The sequence below is a fragment of the Salmo trutta genome, chromosome 27 (genome assembly GCF_901001165.1).
Source record: "Salmo trutta chromosome 27, fSalTru1.1, whole genome shotgun sequence".
In the NCBI taxonomy this organism is placed as follows: Eukaryota; Metazoa; Chordata; class Actinopteri; order Salmoniformes; family Salmonidae; genus Salmo; species Salmo trutta.
Window position 1 is genome coordinate 23,283,609 of NC_042983.1, and position 21,660 is coordinate 23,305,268.

The 21,660-nt window shown below is 43.9% G+C and overlaps 3 protein-coding genes across 5 annotated transcripts; 2 read left to right on the forward strand and 1 right to left on the reverse strand.

Moving 5' to 3' along the window:
- Positions 1 to 590: 590 nt before the first annotated feature.
- On the reverse strand, positions 591 to 4,813 carry ccdc157 (coiled-coil domain containing 157). Of its 2 annotated transcripts, none has more exons than XM_029717298.1 (10): positions 4,453 to 4,813; positions 4,198 to 4,351; positions 3,359 to 4,106; positions 3,146 to 3,223; positions 2,861 to 3,030; positions 2,520 to 2,696; positions 2,177 to 2,324; positions 1,800 to 1,951; positions 1,503 to 1,600; positions 591 to 1,333 (listed from the first exon to the last, which is right to left on the reverse strand). In XM_029717298.1, exons 1-10 carry the CDS (start codon positions 4,698 to 4,700, stop codon positions 1,078 to 1,080), a joined length of 2,229 nt encoding a protein of 742 aa, XP_029573158.1. In that variant the 5' UTR covers positions 4,701 to 4,813; the 3' UTR covers positions 591 to 1,077. The 2 variants fall into 2 exon arrangements, with proteins under 2 accessions (XP_029573158.1, XP_029573157.1); XM_029717297.1 differs by having other exon boundaries at positions 2,177 to 2,345.
- A 68-nt stretch (positions 4,814 to 4,881) lies between these two features.
- On the forward strand, positions 4,882 to 11,434 carry LOC115164620 (splicing factor 3A subunit 1-like). Of its 2 annotated transcripts, none has more exons than XM_029717299.1 (15): positions 4,882 to 5,110; positions 6,819 to 6,928; positions 7,026 to 7,233; positions 7,372 to 7,629; positions 7,991 to 8,065; positions 8,173 to 8,323; positions 8,455 to 8,654; positions 8,824 to 8,938; positions 9,078 to 9,385; positions 9,542 to 9,793; positions 9,901 to 10,108; positions 10,264 to 10,418; positions 10,579 to 10,680; positions 10,809 to 10,880; positions 10,978 to 11,434. In XM_029717299.1, the coding sequence occupies exons 1-15, from the start codon at positions 5,066 to 5,068 to the stop codon at positions 11,077 to 11,079; spliced, it is 2,361 nt and encodes a 786-aa protein (XP_029573159.1). In that variant the 5' UTR covers positions 4,882 to 5,065; the 3' UTR covers positions 11,080 to 11,434. The 2 variants fall into 2 exon arrangements, with proteins under 2 accessions (XP_029573159.1, XP_029573160.1); XM_029717300.1 differs by having other exon boundaries at positions 7,378 to 7,629.
- Positions 11,435 to 11,497: 63 nt separating this feature from the next.
- LOC115164621 (TBC1 domain family member 10A) lies at positions 11,498 to 19,274 on the forward strand. The gene is made up of 9 exons (XM_029717301.1): positions 11,498 to 12,292; positions 14,405 to 14,504; positions 15,709 to 15,816; positions 15,903 to 16,009; positions 16,149 to 16,263; positions 16,514 to 16,579; positions 16,711 to 16,900; positions 17,113 to 17,267; positions 17,867 to 19,274. Exons 1-9 carry the CDS (start codon positions 12,111 to 12,113, stop codon positions 18,467 to 18,469), a joined length of 1,626 nt encoding a protein of 541 aa, XP_029573161.1. The 5' UTR covers positions 11,498 to 12,110; the 3' UTR covers positions 18,470 to 19,274.
- The last annotated feature ends 2,386 nt before the right edge of the window (positions 19,275 to 21,660 follow it).

A 21,660-nucleotide genomic window follows, 5' to 3' on the forward strand; every position in this document is an offset into this window, starting at 1 on the left:
TAGCTCCGCCCACCGGTGAAGTGGAGCATAGCATGCTGGGCGATCTCCAGCTCAGAGAAGATCAGCTCGAGAGTAGTCAAGTGAGAGAAAGTTCCAGCCATCCTTGTGTTTCCCCACCAGTTAGCTTTCATTGTTAGCCAAGGCCAGTGTGTGTCCTTGTTGGCATACCACACACACACACACACACTTTGGTTGAAGCAAGTTGCCAGACCACTAAGTGCCTTAGCCCATCCATACTACATACACTGTGCGGTGCAGTTCCGTGCCTGTGCATCTTCAGCATTATTAAACCACCTCAACTGGAATCCTACCTGTCTGTCATCTGTGCCCATACCTTCACACGGTAGCGAACACATAAAGTAAAACCTAACCTAAAGAATATACAGTCCACCAAGTCCTCACTTACAAGTTAACTACATCCAAACTACTTTGTGATAAATGATCATATCTACATTTGAAATGTCATAGACGACAAATTGCAAGAACAGATCACTCTAGTCAGATGTTAACAGAATTTGTAATTTAGCCTATTAAACACAAACTATGTTTCAAGTGAGAATAAGGAAGGTCTGATGCCGAAAAAGTAGAAAATTGTCTACTTCACCCATATTTTATTTTTGCAAAAAAGTTGTGGGTAGTTCCAGTAGTTAGCGACACCGCTACATGGGGGAAAAAAGTTAAATACTACTTAAAACACTACCAAGATTAGAATTTAGTTCAACTACCACCAAGCTACTACAAAATGCACTACTTCCCAACACTGGATTCAGTGCAGAAAAATGATTAACACAACAGTTCAAGAAATAAAAAACATGACACCACAGTTGTATTGTGTATGAATGCTAATTAATTTTCAGGCAAATAGTGACTTCAAGCCAGATCAATGTTGACAAAGATCCTCAAATCTATAGCTTAGCTGTATTGTTTCTCTGCCTAAATCATCTGTGTCTTATCACAGTCTCCTTATGGAGATGCCTGACATAAACTTCAAACAACAGCCTCTTTCAGCCCCCATCTCTTTGAGCATTGTTATGCTCCAAAAATGGTCACCATGAGGTTGATCATCAAGTGCTGGATTCACTTCTTCCTCTGGTGCATGCAAACAGAGCGGGTTCTGGATGCCTGGCGTATCCTAGTGTAGGTTCTGGCTGCACTGGTGTCTGAGGAGAGCCGGAGGGTCTGCTGGTGCACCAGAGATGTAGTGGAGGTGGCAGAGAGTGACGAGGTAGCGGTGGACAAGTGATCACGAGGCCTCATCTCCATAGGGATGGCCCCTTCATCTGCTCCCTTCTTCCTCACTCCATGTTTCAACAATCCTGCACTGGAGGTCTGACTGGGATGGACAGAATGAGAGAACAGATGAAGAGTCTGTGGGATGTATTTATGAAAACACTACTAGAATTAATAATACACCCTACATGCTAAGGTAGGATTCCATTTTTGTTGTCCCTGTATTATCTGCAAACATAAATTGATATGTTCTTTCTGCGGTGTTGACTTACATAGGGCTGTGTTGTACATAGGAGGTGGGTTTTAGCTGGCTCTCCCTGGGTGTGTCAGGCAGAGACTGGGTGAATCCACAGCTGCTGGGGCAGGTAATCTGTAGAGATTGCAATGTGTTTAATGTTTACAACTGTCCTTATCATTGTTCAAATCAAATCAGGTGTATTCAATGGATCACAACATGCAGTAGTTCTCCAGCAGCAGTTTTGAAGTATTAGCCCCTTAGCCCCTTTCATCAGTTTCCACGGTCAACACACTTTACACGAAAGGAGTAGAACTGTCCCCTGGACTCCTACCTTGGACTCCACCATGGAGGCCCCTAGTTGGGCTCTATCCTTCAGTTTCACCAGGCTACTGTGCAGGGTGCTATTCTCCTGCTCCAGAACCCTAATCCGAACATAGTTAGCCTGAAACTGCTGCTCCATATCCCCAAACACATCCCCTGTGCCTGAGACAGAGTCAAATCTTAGATTAGAATATGCACAGAGCTGTGACAGGCAGCTTGACATGGTGATAGCATAGTCAACATACTGTAATTGTAACCAGGTCTGTGTGGTAACTATTCAAAACCAAATGTAAGTAAACCCACACTGGCAAACAATACAGAAGTCAACAAAGTCAACATGGTGGGTCAACACAGAACACATTGGGTTATTTAGGGAAATGAACATACTCTGTGGAGATCCCTGAGGCAGGGGGTTGAGCTCCGGGAACGCCACCAGCAGCCTCTCCCTCTGGGCTAACTCCTGCACCTCTCCTCTCAACTGATTCACACTGTCTTTCAGCTCACCCACGTGACTCTCCAGTCTCTGCTTCTCCTGCTGAAGCTCAGAACACAAGGCCTCAGGGAACGCAGGGGCAAGGCAGTTAGTTATACACAAATGATTGTTCTTTGGAAATGAAATAGGGTAATATATATGCTATGCTGAAATATGTATCTGCCCAATGTATGCAAGCAGCACTATAAAATGAACTACATGAAACATTGCATTGCGGACTGACAGGTAGTAATATACCTGTTCTTGGGTGAGCTGGGTTTCAAGTTGGTCCTTCTCCTCTGAGATGTGTGTCAGTCGTTCCTGTAGGTCTGTCTGTCGGTCCTCACTCTTCCCCAACTGTCCCTGAAGCTCCTCACACTCCTGGTCCAGAGCATCCACTCGCTCCAACAGAGACCTCTGCTTGGCCTGCAATGACTGTTGAAGACACAGAGTGAGACTGTGCAGTAACAACTCACTTAAAAGGCACAAATCAGTGTTTTTAGATGAAGTCTTTAAAACATCTACTAGTACTGCCCCAGGTCTGGTTTTCAAGACTGCCCCCATGAGTACCCAACTCGATACATGGTTGTTATACTGACCTCCTGTTGGCGACAAGCATTCTGGTACTTGGATTTCTCCTTGTCAAGTAAGAGCTGAGTAGTGGACAGTTGAGCCTCCAGCACTTGTGTCTTCTCCTCTAATTTACTCCGTGCCTCTTCCTCTACCTGCATGGTCTTCACTTCCTGATGTAGCTCATCTCTCTCACACTCTGACAAAGAAAGGACAATGTTTCGCAGTTTTTCTGTTCACAACAATTAGATAACTTGGGCTCTCTCCTTCTGCTCCTAAAACATCAGACATGGGGTGGGGGTGTATGTCCTTACCGAGTTGGTGTAATCTTTCTTTTTGCAAACTAATCCCTGCCTTCAGTTTGGAGTTGCTATCCTCCAGGGACACGGTGCCTAAAAGAGACAAATTTATATTGTGAATAAGATGAAAGCACTTTTACTCTTGAAATGTTCTATTATTTTGTCTCCCTTCAAATATATTGTCAGCAAGGTTTCCTCTCTGTCCTCACTTGTTGAGTACTACTGTACCTCTCCGTAGCTCCTCATGTTCTTCCTGCAGTCTCCTCTCTGTGTCCTCCCTGGATACCTGGGCCTCCTGCAGTCTTTGCTCCAGCTGTTTTTTGCTGGCTTGGTGCGTTGCCCTTTCACGCTTCAGTTCCTCTTGTGCCCTACCCAGCTGAGCCCTGAACTCCTCCCGTTCCCTTTCCGCTGCCTGAAGGCTGTTTCTGAGAGGCTGCACTGTGGACCGCACCTCCAGCAGATGCTTACCCACCCGGCCCATGTCCCTGCGCTGCTCTATGGACCACTGGGACACATCTCCTGCAGTCAGATGGCCCTGCTCCAGGGTGTCATCCACAGCCACCAGAAGGCGCTGCAGAGAGGAGGGAAGGCCCTCGCTCCGACACAGCTCCACAAGAGCATCACCAGTCTCCCTCAAAGTGGACTGGACCTGAGCACAGGCATCACAGGGGACAAGGGATGACACTACTGTCTGGCAACTTACATTACAAGTGTCCGTGGATATAAGGGGAAGGCAGGAGGGGATGCTGCTTGCTGTTCTGTGAGTGGGACAGGAGAGGGAGCCATTTAATATTTTCTGTGGAGGACACAATGGAGTGCTTGCTGCTGTTCTTGAGGTACAGTGCTGAGACACTGTTGATGGAGACTGTGGACAAAGATCACTTTTTGTGTTCAGAAGTGAGGATGCTGAAGAAAAAGTTGTATTTTCCTCACATTTTGGAGTTTTGATCACTTCTTGAATATCTTGCTTCATGCTCTGAATAAGAGAGGGAAACAACATGGTCATAAGATATGCATTTAGCTATTGTATGTAAAAAATAAACACCAGGTGTGCTTTGAAAACTCACCGCCCTCTGGTTGCCAACCTGGATCAAGTTATTCCAATAGTGTCTTACTACAAGGCCAATTGATACACATGGACCTTTTTGCTGAATGTTTTCTCTCTTCTGTCCCAACTTCAACTGTGCATGGGCATTGAAACTTTGCAGCAGGAGCAGCAATCTAGGGGAAATAAATGGATTACAGTCATGTATAATCATTTCCAACTATTCCCTATAGCCACATCAGATCATTACAATAAGTAATATTGTACAATAACTTACCTGTCAATCACCAACTCCAGCAAAACAATATGTGAATGCTGATTGAATTCCTCTTCCCCATCAACAAAGTCGTATTGTTCTAATAGCGACACCAGGTCCAGATTGCATGAAAGCTTATCTGGGAACTTCCAGGAGGGGAATCGAACTGGGCCTGTCCGAGAGAAGACATCGAGAACAGCACCTTGAAGATCTATTAAATCTCTCCGGAGACTTTCAACGCAGTCCTGACGTCCTAAGAGATGTGTCATATTGACAAGCCTTAGTATCTTGCACTCTTTCCCTCATGGATTGTCTCAAGGCACTTTTTGTTGTGCCTTCAGGAAGATGCTGTGACAGAGAGCAGAGCTGAGTTGGATGTTGTCACTTTATTTCCATAGCGACCTGCTAGTAGAACTGCAAATCCCATAATGCTTAGATGTGTTTCCGGAAGTAAAATTCCTCCATTCCAGGTGGGTCAACGGAAGAACAACGGTCCAATTTGGAAATAGTTTTGTGCAATTAAATCAGTTTCTAGATATAGCTATAGTACCACAACAAGTAGTGTAATTGTGAAGAGAACGAACCTCACTTTTTACGTTTTAACAGATAAGTCAAGCAAGGAATTGACGCAGCCATGCCGCCTGGGCCTGTACAAATTGTTCAACTGGAGCCCAACAGGGTAAGATCTGGTACATTCCATCCCTCTTTATCAAATCAAAGTGTATTGGTCGCATACACAATTTAGCAGATGGTATAGCGGGAACCGCGTAATGCTTATGTTACTGCTCCTAACAATGTATTAAAATGTCAATCGAGTACACAAATAATACTAAATAAATAAAGATCAAGAAATGTCTGCACTAATCTAGCTACGTTAGCTAATCAACAACCCAAATAGCACGAACAGTAATCCGAATGGAATCAATAAGCATGTACACCGGATGACTTTACACAAGTTGTACTAAGAATGGTACTGGTATGAACAGCAGTAGATGAGTTTGACTCAGAATCTGGGTTTACAGGAGACGTTCTCCAATCCCAGCAAGCAGTCATTCAATTTGCCATTCACCAGTTTTTCAAGCTTAAAAATGTAAAAATACGTTCGGTACTTACCAAAGAGTTTTGCCGAGAAACTACTGCCGTCCCGGCTGATACTTCCAAAAAGTAAAAAAAAAAAAAATATATATATATATATATATATATATATATAAGTCTAAATAAAAAGTTACATGCAACCGAAAAAATGTCTTGTCTGGAAATAATCTATTGTTTATCTAAAGTATTGTTTTTTTAGCAAGTGCGCATGCAACTCTTCTGCACCTCCTGCAATATTATAAATGTAATTAAAATACACTAAGGCCTTTATAGAAATATTACAATCACTGTAAAAACACTGTATTGTCTAGTTAATCTACTTACATGAAATATTATTGCATTCTGTGCAGCACTGGTGAAACAACAGATTGATATGATGTTCATATGCTCAGTAGTGGACAAAGTACTCAATTGTCATACTTGAGTAAAAGTAAAGATGCCCTAACAGAAAATGACTCAAGTAAAAGTTACCCAGTAAAATACTGCTTGGAGTAAAAGTCTAAAAGTATCTGGTTTTAAATGTACTTAAGTACAGTGGTAGACACAGTTCTCAATTGTCATACTTCTGTAAAAGTAAATGCTATACATCAAATTCCTTATATGAAGCAAACCAGACAGCACCATTTTCATGTTATTTTTTTTTTATTACAGACAGACAGCGGCACACTCCAACAATCAGACATCATTTGCAAACACAGTATTTGTGTTTCGTGAGTCCGCAAGATCAGAGGCAGTAGGGATGACAACGCGTTATATTGACAGGTGCCATAATTCTGTCCTGCCATAGCATTCAAAATGTAACGAGTACTTTTAGGTGTCAGGAAAAATGTATGGAGTAAAAAGTACATTATTTTCTTTAGGAATGTAGTGGAGTAAAAGTAGAAGTTGTCAAATATAAATGGTAAAGTACAGATACCCCAAAAAACGACTTAAGTAGTACTTAAAGTATTTTTACTTAAGTACTTTACACCACTGCATATGCTGTGATAAAATCAATTATCTTTCCTGCTGCTGGATCAGCCGACCTGTGCAAGGCAGCAGAAAGGAAGGGGTGAACCTCTCGCCAAAATCTGTCTAAAATAAGCCTAATGTGTTTTCTATGGGCTTATTTTGGACCTAAGTTTGTTGCCAGCCTTTGGGTCAATGACTCATTTTTAGGTTGGAGACATGATCATCATCTCATTATATATACATCTCTCTAATAAGCCAGGTAGCCTCGGATGCTTCAACATGACAATATTTGTAAAGCCTCACGAGACAGGTAATTTCTGCATTATATATTGTTTCAACAGGCAGATGAGTCAACAGAGGAAACCCCAGCAACGAAACCCATAGTTGGGATCATCTATCCACCTCCTGAGGTCCGAAACATCGTCGACAAGACTGCCAGTTTTGTAGCCAGGTTGGTTTTTCAGTCTCATTCTCAGTCGTGTTTTTATAAAATCGTATGACCTCATATTGCAATGGTCATGCATCCTTTTCCTTCCATTAATTCTCAGGAATGGACCAGAGTTCGAGGCAAGGATCCGTCAGAATGAGATCAACAACCCAAAGTTCAACTTCCTGAACCCCAACGACCCATACCATGCTTACTACCGCCACAAAGTCAATGAATTCAAGGAGGGCAAGGGCCAGGAGCCGTCTGCGGCCGTACCAAAGGTCATGCAGCAGCAGGCCCTGCAGAACTCACAGCAGCTTCCTCAAAAGGTGTGCCTTCCTAGGCATTTGGTGGTTCCTTATCTATCGGTTTATAAATCACTGATTGTCATTTGTTCACTGTAAAGTGTAAGATGTGATTGATGCCTAAAAAGAGCTATTCTAAGTTATGGTTTCCTTTACCGGTAGGTGCAGGCTCAAGTGATTCACGAGACAGTGGTGCCAAAGGAGCCTCCACCTGAGTTTGAGTTCATTGCTGACCCTCCTTCAATCTCAGCATTCGACCTGGATGTTGTCAAGCTGACAGCCCAGTTTGTTGCTCGCAACGGGCGCCAGTTCCTCACACAGCTCATGCAGAAAGAACAGCGAAACTACCAGTTTGACTTCCTGCGACCTCAACACAGCCTCTTCAATTACTTCACCAAGCTGGTGGAGCAGTACACTAAGGTACAGCGTCATACCAATTATTCTTGATTGTGGCATATACCTTGTTGAAATATATCATTACATTTATTTATTTTTTTAACCTTTATTTAACTAGGCAAGTCAGTTAACAACAAATTCTTATTTTCAATGACGGCCTAGGAACAGTGGGTTAACTGCCTTGTTCAGGGGCGGAACGACAGATTTTTACCTTGTCAGCTCGGGGATTCGATCTTGCACCCTTTCGGATACAAGTCCAACGCTCTAACCACTAGGCTACCTGCCGCCCATCATATGATAATTTGTCTTGTTAGTAGTATAACATGTCTTCAGCTGGTTGTGTTGTGATGCTCACCTGTGTTTGTTTTGGGTCTTTTCCCCCTAGATTCTGATCCCTCCCAAGGGACTTTTGATAAAGCTGAAAAGAGAGTCGGAGAACCCCAGGGAGGTGCTGGACCAGGTATGTTCCTGAAGCTTTGATGTATGGTTTACCCACCATAAGCTCTTAAAATGGCCATAGTCTATAATTCCATGCAATAACAGTTTATCTCCTGGCTTTACCAACAGGTGAGGTACCGTGTTGAATGGGCGAAGTTCCAGGAGCGTGAAAGGAAGAAGGAGGAGGAGGAGCGGGAGAAAGAACGTGTGTCCTACGCCCAAATTGACTGGCATGACTTTGTAGTGGTGGAGACCGTGGACTTTCAGCCTAATGAACAAGGTAGAGAAATGAACTGTCACCCAGACAAATTAATATGAATAGATAGTTCATTTTCGGTTCCTGAGAGATTGTTATCCACCGCCTGTGTCACTAGTTTTGTAATGATGGTGTTATGACTTGTGTTCCAACAGGCCACTTCCCCCCACCCACCACACCTGAAGAGCTAGGAGCTCGCATCCTGACCCAGGAGCGTTATGACAAGTTTGGAGAGAGTGAGGAGGTGGAGATGGAGGTTGAAAGTGAGGATGAGGAGGACGATGAGCGGGAGGAGCGGGATGATGGGCGTCCCACACAGCCTGATCAGGACACACAGCTGCAAGATATGGATGAGGTTAGTAGACACAGACCTGTTTCAGTATACACACACAACAGTAGGATGTCATTAACAGCTTATTCCTCCTTAACAGAGTTACTGATTGAACATGAATGTAATATTACTACTATTAGGAAATAGTGTAATCAATGTAGAGTCACATGAGTCTTTGATGCCTTCTGCCCAGGGTTCTGATGACGAGGAAGATGGCAAGGCACCATTGCCCCCAGACAACCCCATGCCACCCCCACTGCCCCCTACTCCAGACCAGGTCATTATCCGCAAGGACTATGACCCCAAAGGTGAGAGGGATTCCATCATCAGGACCTAAACACCCCTTATGCTAGATGTTTTAATATCATGTATGACAATAAAGGACAGGAAAATACATGCATGTTCTTCATTTGTCCTTGCATTTGATACATTTTTCTTGCCCTGTAGCCTCCAAGCCACAGCCTCCAGCCAAGACTCTGGATGAGTACCTCATCTCTCCCATCACGGGTGAGAGGATCCAAGCCAGTAAGATGCAGGAGCACATGCGCATTGGGCTACTGGATCCCCGCTGGCTTGAGCAGAGGGACCGGGGCATCAGAGAGAGGCAAATCGAGGACGAGGTTTACGCCCCTGGCATGGACATTGAGAGCAGCCTGAAACAGTTGGCTGAGAGGCGTACTGATATCTTTGGCGTGGAGGAGACAGCCATCGGTAAGAAGATTGGAGAAGAGGAGATCCAGAAGCCTGAGGAGAAGGTGAGTGCAAGTGGAGAGGGAATAGCCATTTGTTTTTTTTGTGTAAAAGAAATGTCTAAGCGGAATCGGTTACTAGTCATTAGGTTATAATCTCTAACTTAATTTCGTTGTCATTATGTGGTCAGAGTTTTTACTTAACGCACCTTCCTTCCTTAGGTGACCTGGGATGGACACTCTGGCAGCATGGCGCGTACTCAGCAAGCAGCACAGGCCAACATCACCCTACAGGAGCAGATTGAGGCCATTCACAAGGCCAAGGGACTGGTGCAGGAGGATGAAAGCAAAGAGAAGATTGGACCGAGCAAGCCTGATCTTTACCATCATCACCAATCACCCCTTATCTCCTCTGCCCCCCTTCTGCCCAAACCCAGCCCTCCAATGAACACGATGGCTCGAGCCCCTCCTTCCGTAAGTTGCTTTCTTGTTCAATAGAAGTGCTAAAGCATTTATTTTCTGTAACATTCATTTGTCAATATATAAGGTTGACTGTCTATTTTTCCTTGTGAATCATGCAGATGCTGCCCCCTGTACGCACCACTCTCCTGTCAGCTGTGCCTGTGATTCCACGGCCCCCCATGGCCCCTGTGCAGATGCGCCTGGCCCCAGGGCAGGTTCTAACACCCATGCCTCCCATGATGCATGCTCCCCGCATCAACGTGGTACCCATGCCCCAACCACCTCACATGATGGCCCCCAGACCACCCCCCATGGTGGTACCAACTTGTAAGAGAACCATTGCTATACTATTCCCACAGTGTTAAATACTTTGAAATCCAATGAATGACTTCAGAAATATGCAGTGCAACAAATTACTTTATTTACTATTTTTAAGCATGTTATTGATAGATTGGCTGATTTTAATCTTCTTTCCTGTCCAGCATTTGTCCCTGCCCCTCCTGTCCCGCAGCCCCCCCGCCCTGACCCGCAGCCACCTTCCCACCCACCCCCACGCCATGATGATGAGCCTGCCAGCAAGAAGATGAAGACAGAGGACAACCTTATACCAGAGGAGGATTTCCTCCGCATATACAAGGTTTGTTGACCTATTAAATGTCAAGGACAAATGGCAAAATGCGGTAGTGTGAATGATCCACGGCTGTATTTTTATATGCCATGTCGGTCATCCTATGCTTGCTGTTGGTAGTTCTGTATATTGACATCTAAGGGTTATTCTACTGTATATTATTTTATAGGGTTCAGTGTCGGTCAAAGTACAAGTTCCCAACATGCAGGACAAGACGGAATGGAAGCTAAGTGGACAAGCGCTCAATTTCACTGTCCCACTCACAGATCAGGTATGTTAGTAGTTCACCCACCATTCCACTCTCCCTTTTACCCATACAGTATATATTCTCATGGGTGCACATTCATGAAGTCAAATTTTCTGGAATGTTTCTGAACTTCCCATTCTATCTCACCTCAGGTATCTGTTATTAAAGTCAAAATCCATGAAGCAACCGGCATGCCAGCTGGAAAACAAAAGCTACAGTATGAGGTAAGCATTGTTTCCATTTCAATAACTGTATGTGTAAATGTAAACTGACATGACTGGTTATCATTGGAGTCATTTACATCTATCACTTCTATTACAGGGAATTTTCATCAAAGATTCCAACTCGCTGGCCTACTACAACATGAACAACGGTTCAGTCATACACCTGGCACTGAAGGAGAGAGGTGGGAGAAAGAAGTGAACATCCCCTCAACAGGTTTCTCTGCCATACGCAACCAGTTTGCGACATTTTGTTATTTACCCCCAAGTAATTATTATAAAGTCAGAAAAATGGGGGTAAAATAGCAACTTTATCAGAGCAGCTCTCTCAAACGATTTATGTCCTTTGTTGGTCATACCAATTGTCAAGAATGCTTGAGGCGTAGTCTATAAATAAACTCTTAGTTTTGGTTTCGTATTTTAAGCTTTGATTCTTTTCTAAATGTTAATTGTATTGTTTAAGGGGATTGTATGCATGCTGCTGGTTTGCAGGTGGTTTCTGTCCAGATTTTCCAGCCCATGTCAGTCCATCAAATAAAGTAATAAAACGTCACCATTATGTCATTTGAGTGGGTTCAGTATTTTGAATGGGGCATACTGTCATGGTGTGCAACTGGGATATGCAGCTCAAAATATTTAGTAAGCAGATGTTCAAGAGAGTGAGGCAGCTGATGTGACTGACTACCAATGGGGAAATCAAGTGGCAACCACTGCGCTAGATGAGAGATCAGGCAGGACATCCGAACTTCTCAACTTGGCTGACAAGGAAACGGAATACATGGACCAGGAGGAAGGAAGGAACGAACGACACAAACTATCTTTTAACTTGCTTCACCAACATGACATAACCAACATATGCACATTTGTGGTGAATTGTGCTACCTAGTTAGCTAGCGTGCTAACTAATTCATTGCCACATTACAAGCTAGCTAGGCTAGCCAGATTCGTTTACGATCATTAACGCACACACGGCAGCTAGCTGACGTTACTGTCTGAAAAGGCTGCTACGTCAACATCATACGGGAAAACGTGCGGTATTTACTAACATTTCGCTCGCTCAGTTACGCCTTTTGTCGTTAATAATTAGATGAATTAGCTAACTAGTCCCGACAGCTATCATTAGCTAGCTACGTATTCCATGCCATGGCATTAGTTTTGTTTGTAAACGTTCGCCTGGTTACATACTGTTGGCTGTGACAGTGCCAAAGAAATAGATGTATTATTGAGAGAATCATGGCTAAAATAGAGAATGGTCGCCAGTCGGCCGACTCGAGAAGAATCAGGACCATTAGTAGCAGTCATATGGACGACGAGAGCTCCCTTGGCTCAGACTCCGAGATCAACGGCTTTACCAACGACAGGCACACTGATAAATATGGATTTATTGGAGGGGCGCAACAGTATTCAGAAGAATCGTAAGTAACGTTGGTGTTCTGCTCACATTGCCCCATATAATTTGTAAGCTTGCACACTCCTATAGTTACTCGGGTGTGTGAAATGTGACTACATCAAATGTGTGTTTTTAAAGGGTTGTCTCTTCTCTAGTCCCATCTATGGAAAAATACATGCCTCCAGTATCAACCTCCCAATTAATATGTGAATGGGGCCATTTGGGGTGTACTTGGCATAAACTCACTGTTCTTACCGAATGTGACTTATTTCTCTAACTAAGTTGTTTAAATACCCTGTACTATTTTAAGATATGTGAACCAATTTACTCAAACTGTGGACTAGCATCATAAAGTCTCTGTAAGCAGAGACCCTCCCTTCAAGCCACCAGTCTGCTCTGAAGTTCTGGGAAGACCCCTGATTGTTTGTTTACATAGTGTTTGGTCTTGCCTAGGATGATAAGAAGAGAATACTCTGAAAGGGGGAACTGAGAATAAACCTTCAGGTGTGAAGGGCGACGCTGACCAGCTTTATCATCTTAATCTCCTTTCCTGTTCATCTCCCTCTTTTGTGGTGTTTTTGAATCACAATGCCTTATCGACACTGATGTCATATTAACTTTTGGACTATGCAGCTAGCAGCATGGGGACTCAAATGCCCCCTTTCATGATTGGAGGGACACCAGGTTTTGTTTTCCTGAGCACATTCTTCCTTTTACACTTGGTTCAGCACAGGTTTTTCATGACTTTGACTTGTCTCTTTTCTTTTAATAGTAGGCTTACGTTACGTTTTAATCTTAGGATGCATAGTTAGAGTACAATTACACATTGATTTTCTCAATGCACCCTTCACCTTCCAAATAATCAACAATATTATGTATTTTATTCCAATTTCCTCTTTTATGGTTTTGCCAGAGGCAACAAGAGGTAAGTCTCTCTAATTATGAGAAGAAGTCTTTGTTCTTGTGCTCATGTCCATGCCCTGCAGTGTAGCACACTGCAAATGGAAGGAATGAGTGAAATTTGTGCAAGCACTATCTGCCTGGGAGCTTCCTGTGTTCTGTAGTGTTGGCTGGCTTTGTGCCACATCTCTGGTGCCCCGTTGTTGGAGTGCCTCTTCTGGCTCAGGGTTTTATAGGAAGTGGGAGACAAATCTTTTTTTTATTAAGATTTCTATGTGATGAACAAAATTATACTTAAGTACAGCAGAGTCTATTTATTTTCATTTGTGTAAGGTGGTAGGCAAACTGGCAAAGGAAGATAAGATACAAATATTTGTATCTTAGTTTTGGGGACTGGAGTGAACAGAATTACTGCTAGAATCCTTAATTGAAACAATAGCAAAGAGTTTCCCACCCCTGTTTTTCTGAAAAGGTAAGAGATGCGGCTGGAGAAATGTAACCACTCTCAAATTCATAGACAATACATGTCATGTCCAGTCCTAGTACCCATATCTCTGTTTTAACCAGGCTTTGAAGCTAAACAGTTCTTGTTTACATTTTATTTTTACTAACATTTGCGTAAACTATTTTGTGTTCTGATGGGGTACGACAGTTGAACTGAGCACATGAGGCATTTATATGTTATATTCTTCAAGAATGAATCATTCAAAAGGCAAAAAGTGGATGCAGCAACTAAGGGTTCTGGCTTTAATAGGAAAGAGTTTTATCCAAATTTAAAGGCCTCTCTTTGAACTTCTTATACCCCATGATTACAAGGTTGTGCTGATGATTACATGCTACTTGAGCGCCATCAAGCCAAGCTATAAGAAAACGTTAGGCCTATATATTTTCTCATGCTCAGTTCCATTTCTTGGATGGAGGCTTGGAGCCAAACTTACCACATTATAGCATTACCTAATCTCTTTTCTGGTTCTGCGCAAGGCCCGCCCTGCCTGCATACATAGAGGGAAAATCAAATGCCTCTCAGATACCTGTTTTACCCTTTCCTCCTGCTTGAATTTCTTATCTTTAATGCTTCAAAACCTGTTTATTTGCATTCTACTTCTACACCTTTTTTTTATAAAACAATTTGAAACTCTAAAAAGCTATAACAGATTTTTATAAAATGAATTCTATCATTTTGCTTAGATTTAGGAAGTTCTATAATTTCCTCCTTATTCTTCTGTCTCTCCCTCAGGGCTCAGGATGTCCCTCCAGAGGTGCTGAGGCAGCGAGAGGTCAAGTGGCTAGACATGCTGAGCAACTGGAACAAATGGATGGTCAAGAGACACAAAAAGGTCAGAGAGTTGCTGAGAGTTGGAACATTCATAGGTCCGACACAATTTCATTTGTTGCCGTGTCTAGACTGTTGTGACACTGTCTCTTACCATCTGGTCTTAATTATTCCTCAGATGATCCTAAATAAGTTATTGCACAGTATGTGGCAACTCCTTATTATGTTATTAGCCAACCAGGGCCAAGTTAGTTTTTGCATCTTGATAGTACTCTGCCCTGGTTTTGTAAATCTAAGTATTGCTTCCATGCCATCCTCTGTCCAGGCATGTTGGGGGTTTGGGCTGTATTGTAATGACTGCTACAGCACAGTTACTGTTAGGACAACAACACTGTTTGTGTTCCCTAATAATTCAGACAAGCCAGTGATTAACCTGCATGTCAAACACTGACTTGTTTGTTCCCCAGTAAACTTTAATGGTTGGAAGAAGTGTAAAGCTTTGGATAGTTTCCTTCATGGAGGTTGTTCAGGGCTTTGGCTTCCATCTCAAGTTGCCTAGCCAGTTCTACCCGTGTGTCTAACGTTAACTATTAAACTTCAGCCTAATCGCAATTCCATGAGTCAGCAGCAGGGCATAACACAACCCATCCCATTATCTCCCTCACCGACTCCATGTTGGAACACGTGACAGAGCAAGACTCTGGGTGGGGGTAACATCACATGACCCATCCCTGTAACAAAGTTAGGGTGGAGATTGCAGGTTTGACAGCGACTATCTTGTTCTCACTGCAAACTCAAGTATGGACTTGGTTAAGGGTATTACCACATGAAACGCACTAAAGTGCACTCACTTAAATAAACACAAAAATGGTCAGTAGGCAATGTTTCCTCTGGCTGCTATGCTGGTTGATCTCAGAGTTCACTCAGGAGTCATAGTGTCTCTGTTTCCCCTTCTCTACTTTGTTGTTCCATGACTTCCTCCAATGGCTGTTCATACTCTTCTGGAAAGACTGGCAGTAGCTTATGATCTCTGTAAAAAGAAATGGACTGAGTAGAAGTGTGAATGAGTTATTCAACTAAACCCATACAGTATTGTATAGGTCCAACGGCTTGTTTTGTTTCCATGATTACAGGGTCCCTCCAGTTCTCTCAACGATACTGACTCTATAATGCTCTAGTTTAAAAACTCTCTTGCAATGCAGCTTGATTTTTACTGGAACAATCATTGGTTGATAATAAATACATTTCTCTGTCTCTCTGTTTAACAGGTGAGACTGCGGTGCCAGAAAGGAATCCCTCCCTCTCTGCGAGGCCGTGCTTGGCTCTACCTGTCAGGAGGAAAAGTGAAGAGGGAACAGAACCGGGGAAAGTTCGAGGTTGGTTATGTTCTTTCTCTTGCTCACGCTCTCCGTTTGTTTTTACTGTGTGGGACTGAGGTTGACTCTCCCTAGTGTTGTTTCAGGAGCTGGACAGTCAGGCTGGAGACCCAAAAGAGCTGGATGTGATTGAGAAAGACCTGCACAGACAGTTCCCCTTCCATGAGATGTTTGTATCACGAGGCGGCCACGGGTTAGTTGTCTCACACAATAGGATCGTTTATCCTCACTCGGGGACTAATGTTTGACATTTAGTCTTGTCTGACCTTTGTCCTTGTGTGTGTTCATTGCTGTGTTCATGAGTTTGTTTGTGTGTTCGTTTACCCACACAGACAGCAGGACCTGTTCCGTGTTCTGAAGGCCTACACGCTGTACAGGCCAGAGGAGGGCTACTGTCAAGCCCAGGCCCCCATTGCTGCTGTGCTGCTCATGCACATGCCTGCTGAGGTGAGCCCTGTGCCTCTTGTGCTCTGAACTGTGGTTCTCTCACAATGACTCCCTGACCTGTGGTTTAGCTAAGTTAATAGTGCTCTCAACCAGCTTCCTTCCTTTTGTGACCCTAGTTACAATGGAATTGTTTATGTACGCTACACCTATAGCTTGCCTGCCGCTACTGTGTGCTTTAGTTTTGGTTCCCTCTAAAGGTATGGTTCCAGTCACAATTTCCTAACACCATCATCTGTATGTTTTTCCACAGGATGCATTCTGGGGGCTGGTCCAAATTTGTGAGAAGTACCTCCCAGGATACTACAGTGCAGGGCTGGTAAGACATGTACCCTTCACTAATGCACTACAAGATAAGTCCTATAGAGTAAGGTAGACCACACAAGATGTGTTTTGTTCTCCAGTCAGTATGAAACTACGTACTTCTCTCTCTCCCCTCTGTCCCTGCAGGAGGCCATCCAGTTAGATGGAGAGATCCTGTATGCTTTGACGCGGCGTGTCTCCCCCCTAACCTACCGCCACCTGGAGAAACATAAAATAGAGGCCATCCTCTACATGACAGAGTGGTTCATGTGTGCCTTTTCCCGCACCCTGCCCTGGGCCTCAGTTCTCCGTGTCTGGGACATGTTCCTCTGTGACGGTTCGTTAGTTGCAGAAACTCCCACACAAACATCTGTCTTGGATTCATTCAGTTACAACCTCCAATTCATACACTGGAGACCGGCAGTATTGTTGATCACCCATTGAGATAATCAGTAAAGTTCCTGTGATGCTTGCAATTGTGGATGTTAAACTCTGGAATCATCCCTCATGTCCAGTTAGTGACTGTGTGACATCTTACCCCCCTCCCAGGTGTGAAGATCATTTTCCGGGTGGGCCTGGTGCTGCTGAAGTGCATGCTGGGTACTCGTGAGAAGCTGAAAGCGTGTCAGGGCCAGTATGAGACCATGGAGCTGCTGAGGTCCATAGAGCCACGCTACATGCAGGAGGGCTTCCTCGTCCGGGAGGTAAGGGCTTCACTAGCAGTGAGTCAATGTCTACAGAGATACACAGGACTTACACAATAATAAACACCGGAGAAGTATCGTCTTCAAGCACACTGGGTTACATCTAGCTGCTGAGTCCGGTTAGATAGAGATTAGAATGACATAACACCCCTATTTTACCCAGAGTGGAATTGTCGTCTGTGCCTGGCTAAAGAGAACAATGGCTGTTCAGAAATGTGGAGTTCAGAGTGGAAGTTAAAGTGATTCACAGTTCTGACTGGTCAGTGTCTAGTCCCTCCCTGGCTTTGTGTGAGTGTCTCTTCACTTTGACCATAGCCTCTCTGATAGTGTCGACCATCCTCACTGTGAGTGACTGAAGCTCCTTTAGCCTCAGGCAGTTTGACATTTACTAACAAGGTTAAGATAAGGACTGGAATGACTCACAACCTAACAAACCTTTTCTCCTCTTGGCCATTAGCACTATACATTTTGAATCCCATTTCCTACAAGATAGCCTAAACCAATTTGAGTATTTTGTACATAAGTTTCCCAGTGTACTGCATGCCTGTAATCTATCAGTGACCAGCAGTAACCGCTGTCTCTTTCTTCTCCTCCCTCAGGTTCTGGAGGTGCCTGTGTCAGAGCGGGACATTGAGAGCGAGCACCATGTTCAGCTGAAGCGCTGGAGGAAGAACCATGGTGAGCTCCACTGGAAGTCCCCTCCCAGAATGCACGGTGCCAGGGCTATCATGGCCTCGGAGCCTCCCAGTCGCCAGGACCTTCGTCAGAACCCCACCATCATCGTCGAGTCGCCCCTGCCTCCCCCTCAGCCCACCCCTCAGCTGCAGAAGGGAGAGAAGAAGGGCAAAGAGGAGAAGAAGAAAGGAAGTATGAAAACCCATCCTCCTGTCACGGAGATCCCCAACCCTTATAATTTACCTGGTGACCCTAAGCTTCCACTCAGAGATCCTCAGCTTCCACTCAGAGATCCTCAGCTTACTCTGAGAGACTCACCAGTACAGAAGCCCCTCGTCAATGACACACCCCTCCCAAACACACCTAAAGACTCTCACCTGCCCCAACAGCCAGCCCTTAATGACCAACCAGCCCTCAACGACCAACCAGTCTTTAACGACCAGTCTCTTCTCAAAGAGTCGCCCCTCCAGAAGTCCAGACAGAGCCTGAGTAGCACAGAGGCAGATCATCAGGACACATACCTGTAGCTCTCGCTGTGGGCAGAAGGTGGAACTGCATGTGTGAAACTGGGCATGATGGTGAGTGAGAGAGGAACTGGAACAACCCTTGTTTTATCCTGGACAGTTCTCATTCACTCGCTCACTCACTCTCATGCCCTCTGCATGCCCTCTGCATGCCAACCAAGCCCTCTGTCTCTTTATCAGGCACTAGCACAGCTCAGCCATATACCAGCAACTGGGTGTACCATGGCCAATGTCACTGCAGCCCAACTATGGGCGACAATTGTATATTTTCGTATGATTTTTATTCTGCTTGCTTTTAAGACACCGTATTGCCTAGAGCAAGCACACAGTCAGCAGCATACACTAATGCATCACTGCCAAGTGTTATAATACTTTCATCCTTATGTTACCTCTTCATACTTTTTCACTCTGACTGTTAGTGATGTGCAAGGGAGACATGTTACTGATTTATTGGTTGTGTAGTTGTATACATAAAACAATCATCACCTAATAGACTATCTGATTCTAGGGTTTAACAAGAGACTTGATGAAATGAAACTGCCTTCATTCGCACAAAGTGGGAGTATTTAAAGAAAAAAAAGTCAAATCTCCCAACCACCTGTGGTTTGTAGGAAATAGGAATTGGAAATATCAACTTTTTTTGAAGTAAGCTATTGATACTTTTTTAATTTAATGTAAACCCTTGCCATTTCATTTTGAATAATGCTTAAGAAAGAGCTGGGTAAATATTGTTTCAAGTCAGGTTGGTTGAGTCAAGTCCCAGTTGGCCTTATCGATAAGTAAAGAGCTTCCATCCTTCACCACCAGAGAGCAGTCTTGGTGTGTTTTCCTGTAAATTCTGTTATTCCAGCTGCTAACTTCCCCTTCCTAAAAAGGAACTCCGAGCACTCTTGTCTCGAATTTACACTCATTACGTGTCAATTCCATACTTTCAAAGGAACTTGCAAGCTTGTTTTACTCTACAGTAAAAGGTGACATATGACATGTGCCTTGTACAACGTGTGTATAAATCTTCGACCTCCATGGCCTGTGGCTATCTATTGTCCCTGCCAGGTGGTAATGGGCCTGATGTCTTGAGACCAGACACAGAGACCAGACACATCCTCAGTGCCAGGCAATTCCAGTTACTATGTAGCGTTTAACTCATGTCAGGTATGCAAGAAGGAGAGAGGACTGGACATTCCTCACAATAATTTGACACATTCCTGCCCTTGGGTTTCTTAAAAGCCAAAATGTCTTGTGGCCAACATGCTTAGTCTTCTATGAATCATGTATGTACAGTATTCATGCATGTTCATATTTAAACATTTTGGGGGCGTGTGAGTGCCATAGCAGTTAGCTGGATCGTTCCACCAATTCGGTGCCTTTTGAAAGTGTAACTTGGTCAACCTAATTTGATCTCACCTAATTTTAACATTGTCATAAAAAGCACTTTTTCTTTTTTTACACTTTACCCTCTCGAGGTTAAATAGTTTATTTGGCACTTAGTCTTTTTTTAATTACTAACAGGGTTGACTGTAACCGGGTTGCTGATTTAATCTTAAATCCCCTTGTGAATCTTCAAAATGACTTTGTCAAAGCAACAAAATAACTTTACAATGATGGTGAACATTTTTAGAAATTTTTGTGTTAAGTGGGTTAAAATCTTCCTAGAAGTCAGACGGTGCACGGAGGTAGGTGCAAGTCAAAATGCTGAATTTATTTAATTATCTATGTGGTCTTTATTAAAGGGCACGTCATTTAATATAACACGCTGTTAAAATTCAATATTGGTGCACAATTTCTATTTAAATATCAAAGGGACTCAAAAGGCAGTGTTTTTGTGGAACGGCCCAGCTGTATAGTGCTAACCTCTGCTCCACTGCACAAGTGCTGGGTGATGTGGACCTTGCAGGCTAGATGCACTATATATACAAAAGTATGTGGACACCCCTTCAAATTAGTGGATTCGGACATTTCAACCACATTCGTTGCTGACAGGTGTATAAAATCGAGCACACCGCCATGCAATCTCGAAAGACAAACATTGGCAGCAGAATGGCCTTACTGAAGAGCTCAGTGACTTTCAATATGGCGCCGTCATGGGATGCCACCTTTACAACAAGTCAGTTGGTCAAATTTCTGCCCTGCTAGAGCTGCCCTGGTCAACTGTAAGTGCTGTTATTGTGAAGTGGAAACGTCTAGGAGCAACAACTGCTCAGCCGTGAAGTGGTAGGCCACACAAGCTCACAGAACGGGACCGCTAAAGCACATGGCGTGTAAAAATCGTCTGTCCTCGGTTGCAACACTCACTACTGAGTTCCAAACTACCTCTGGAAGCAATGTCAGCACAATAATGATTCGTCGGAATCTTCATGAAATGGGTTTCCATGGCCGAGCAGCTGCACACAAGCCTAAGATCACCATTCTCAATGCCAAGCTTCGGCTGGAGTGGTGTAAAGCTCGCCGCCATTAGACTCTGGAGCAGTGGAAACACATTCTCTGATGTGATGAATCACGCTTCACCATCTGGCAGTCCAACAGACGAATCTAGGTTTGGCGGATGCCAGGAGAACGCTACCTACCCCAATGCATACTGCCAACTGTAAAGTTTGGTGGAGGAGAAATAATGGTCTGGTGCTGTTTTCATGGTTGGGACTAGGCCCCTTAGTTCCAGTTAAGGGAAATCTTAACGGAACATTCTCGACAATTCTTTGCTTCCAACTTTGTGGCAACAGTTTGGGGACGGCTTCCTGTTTCAGAATAACAGTGCCCCCATGCACAAAGTGAAGGCCATACAGAAATGGTTTGTTGAGATCGGTGTGGAAGAACTTGACTGACCTGTACAGAGCTCTGACCTCAACCCCATCGAACACCTTTGAGATTAATTGGAACGCCGACTGCGAGCCAGGCCTAATCGCCCAACATCAGTGCCCGACCTCACTTATGCTCTTGTGGCAGAATGGAAGCAAGTCCCTGCAGCAATGTTCCAACATCTAGTGGAAAGCCTTCCCAGAAGAGTGGAGGCTGTTATAGTAGCAAAGGGGGACCAACTCCATATTCATGCCCATGATTTTGGAATGAAATGTTCGATCAGGTGTCCACATACTTTTGGTCATGTAGTGTGGCTCTGTAAAGACATGGATCAGCTTATTGCTACACTGAGTGACAGGTCCAGATATATGGTGATCAAAACCAAATAACAATGTGATAAG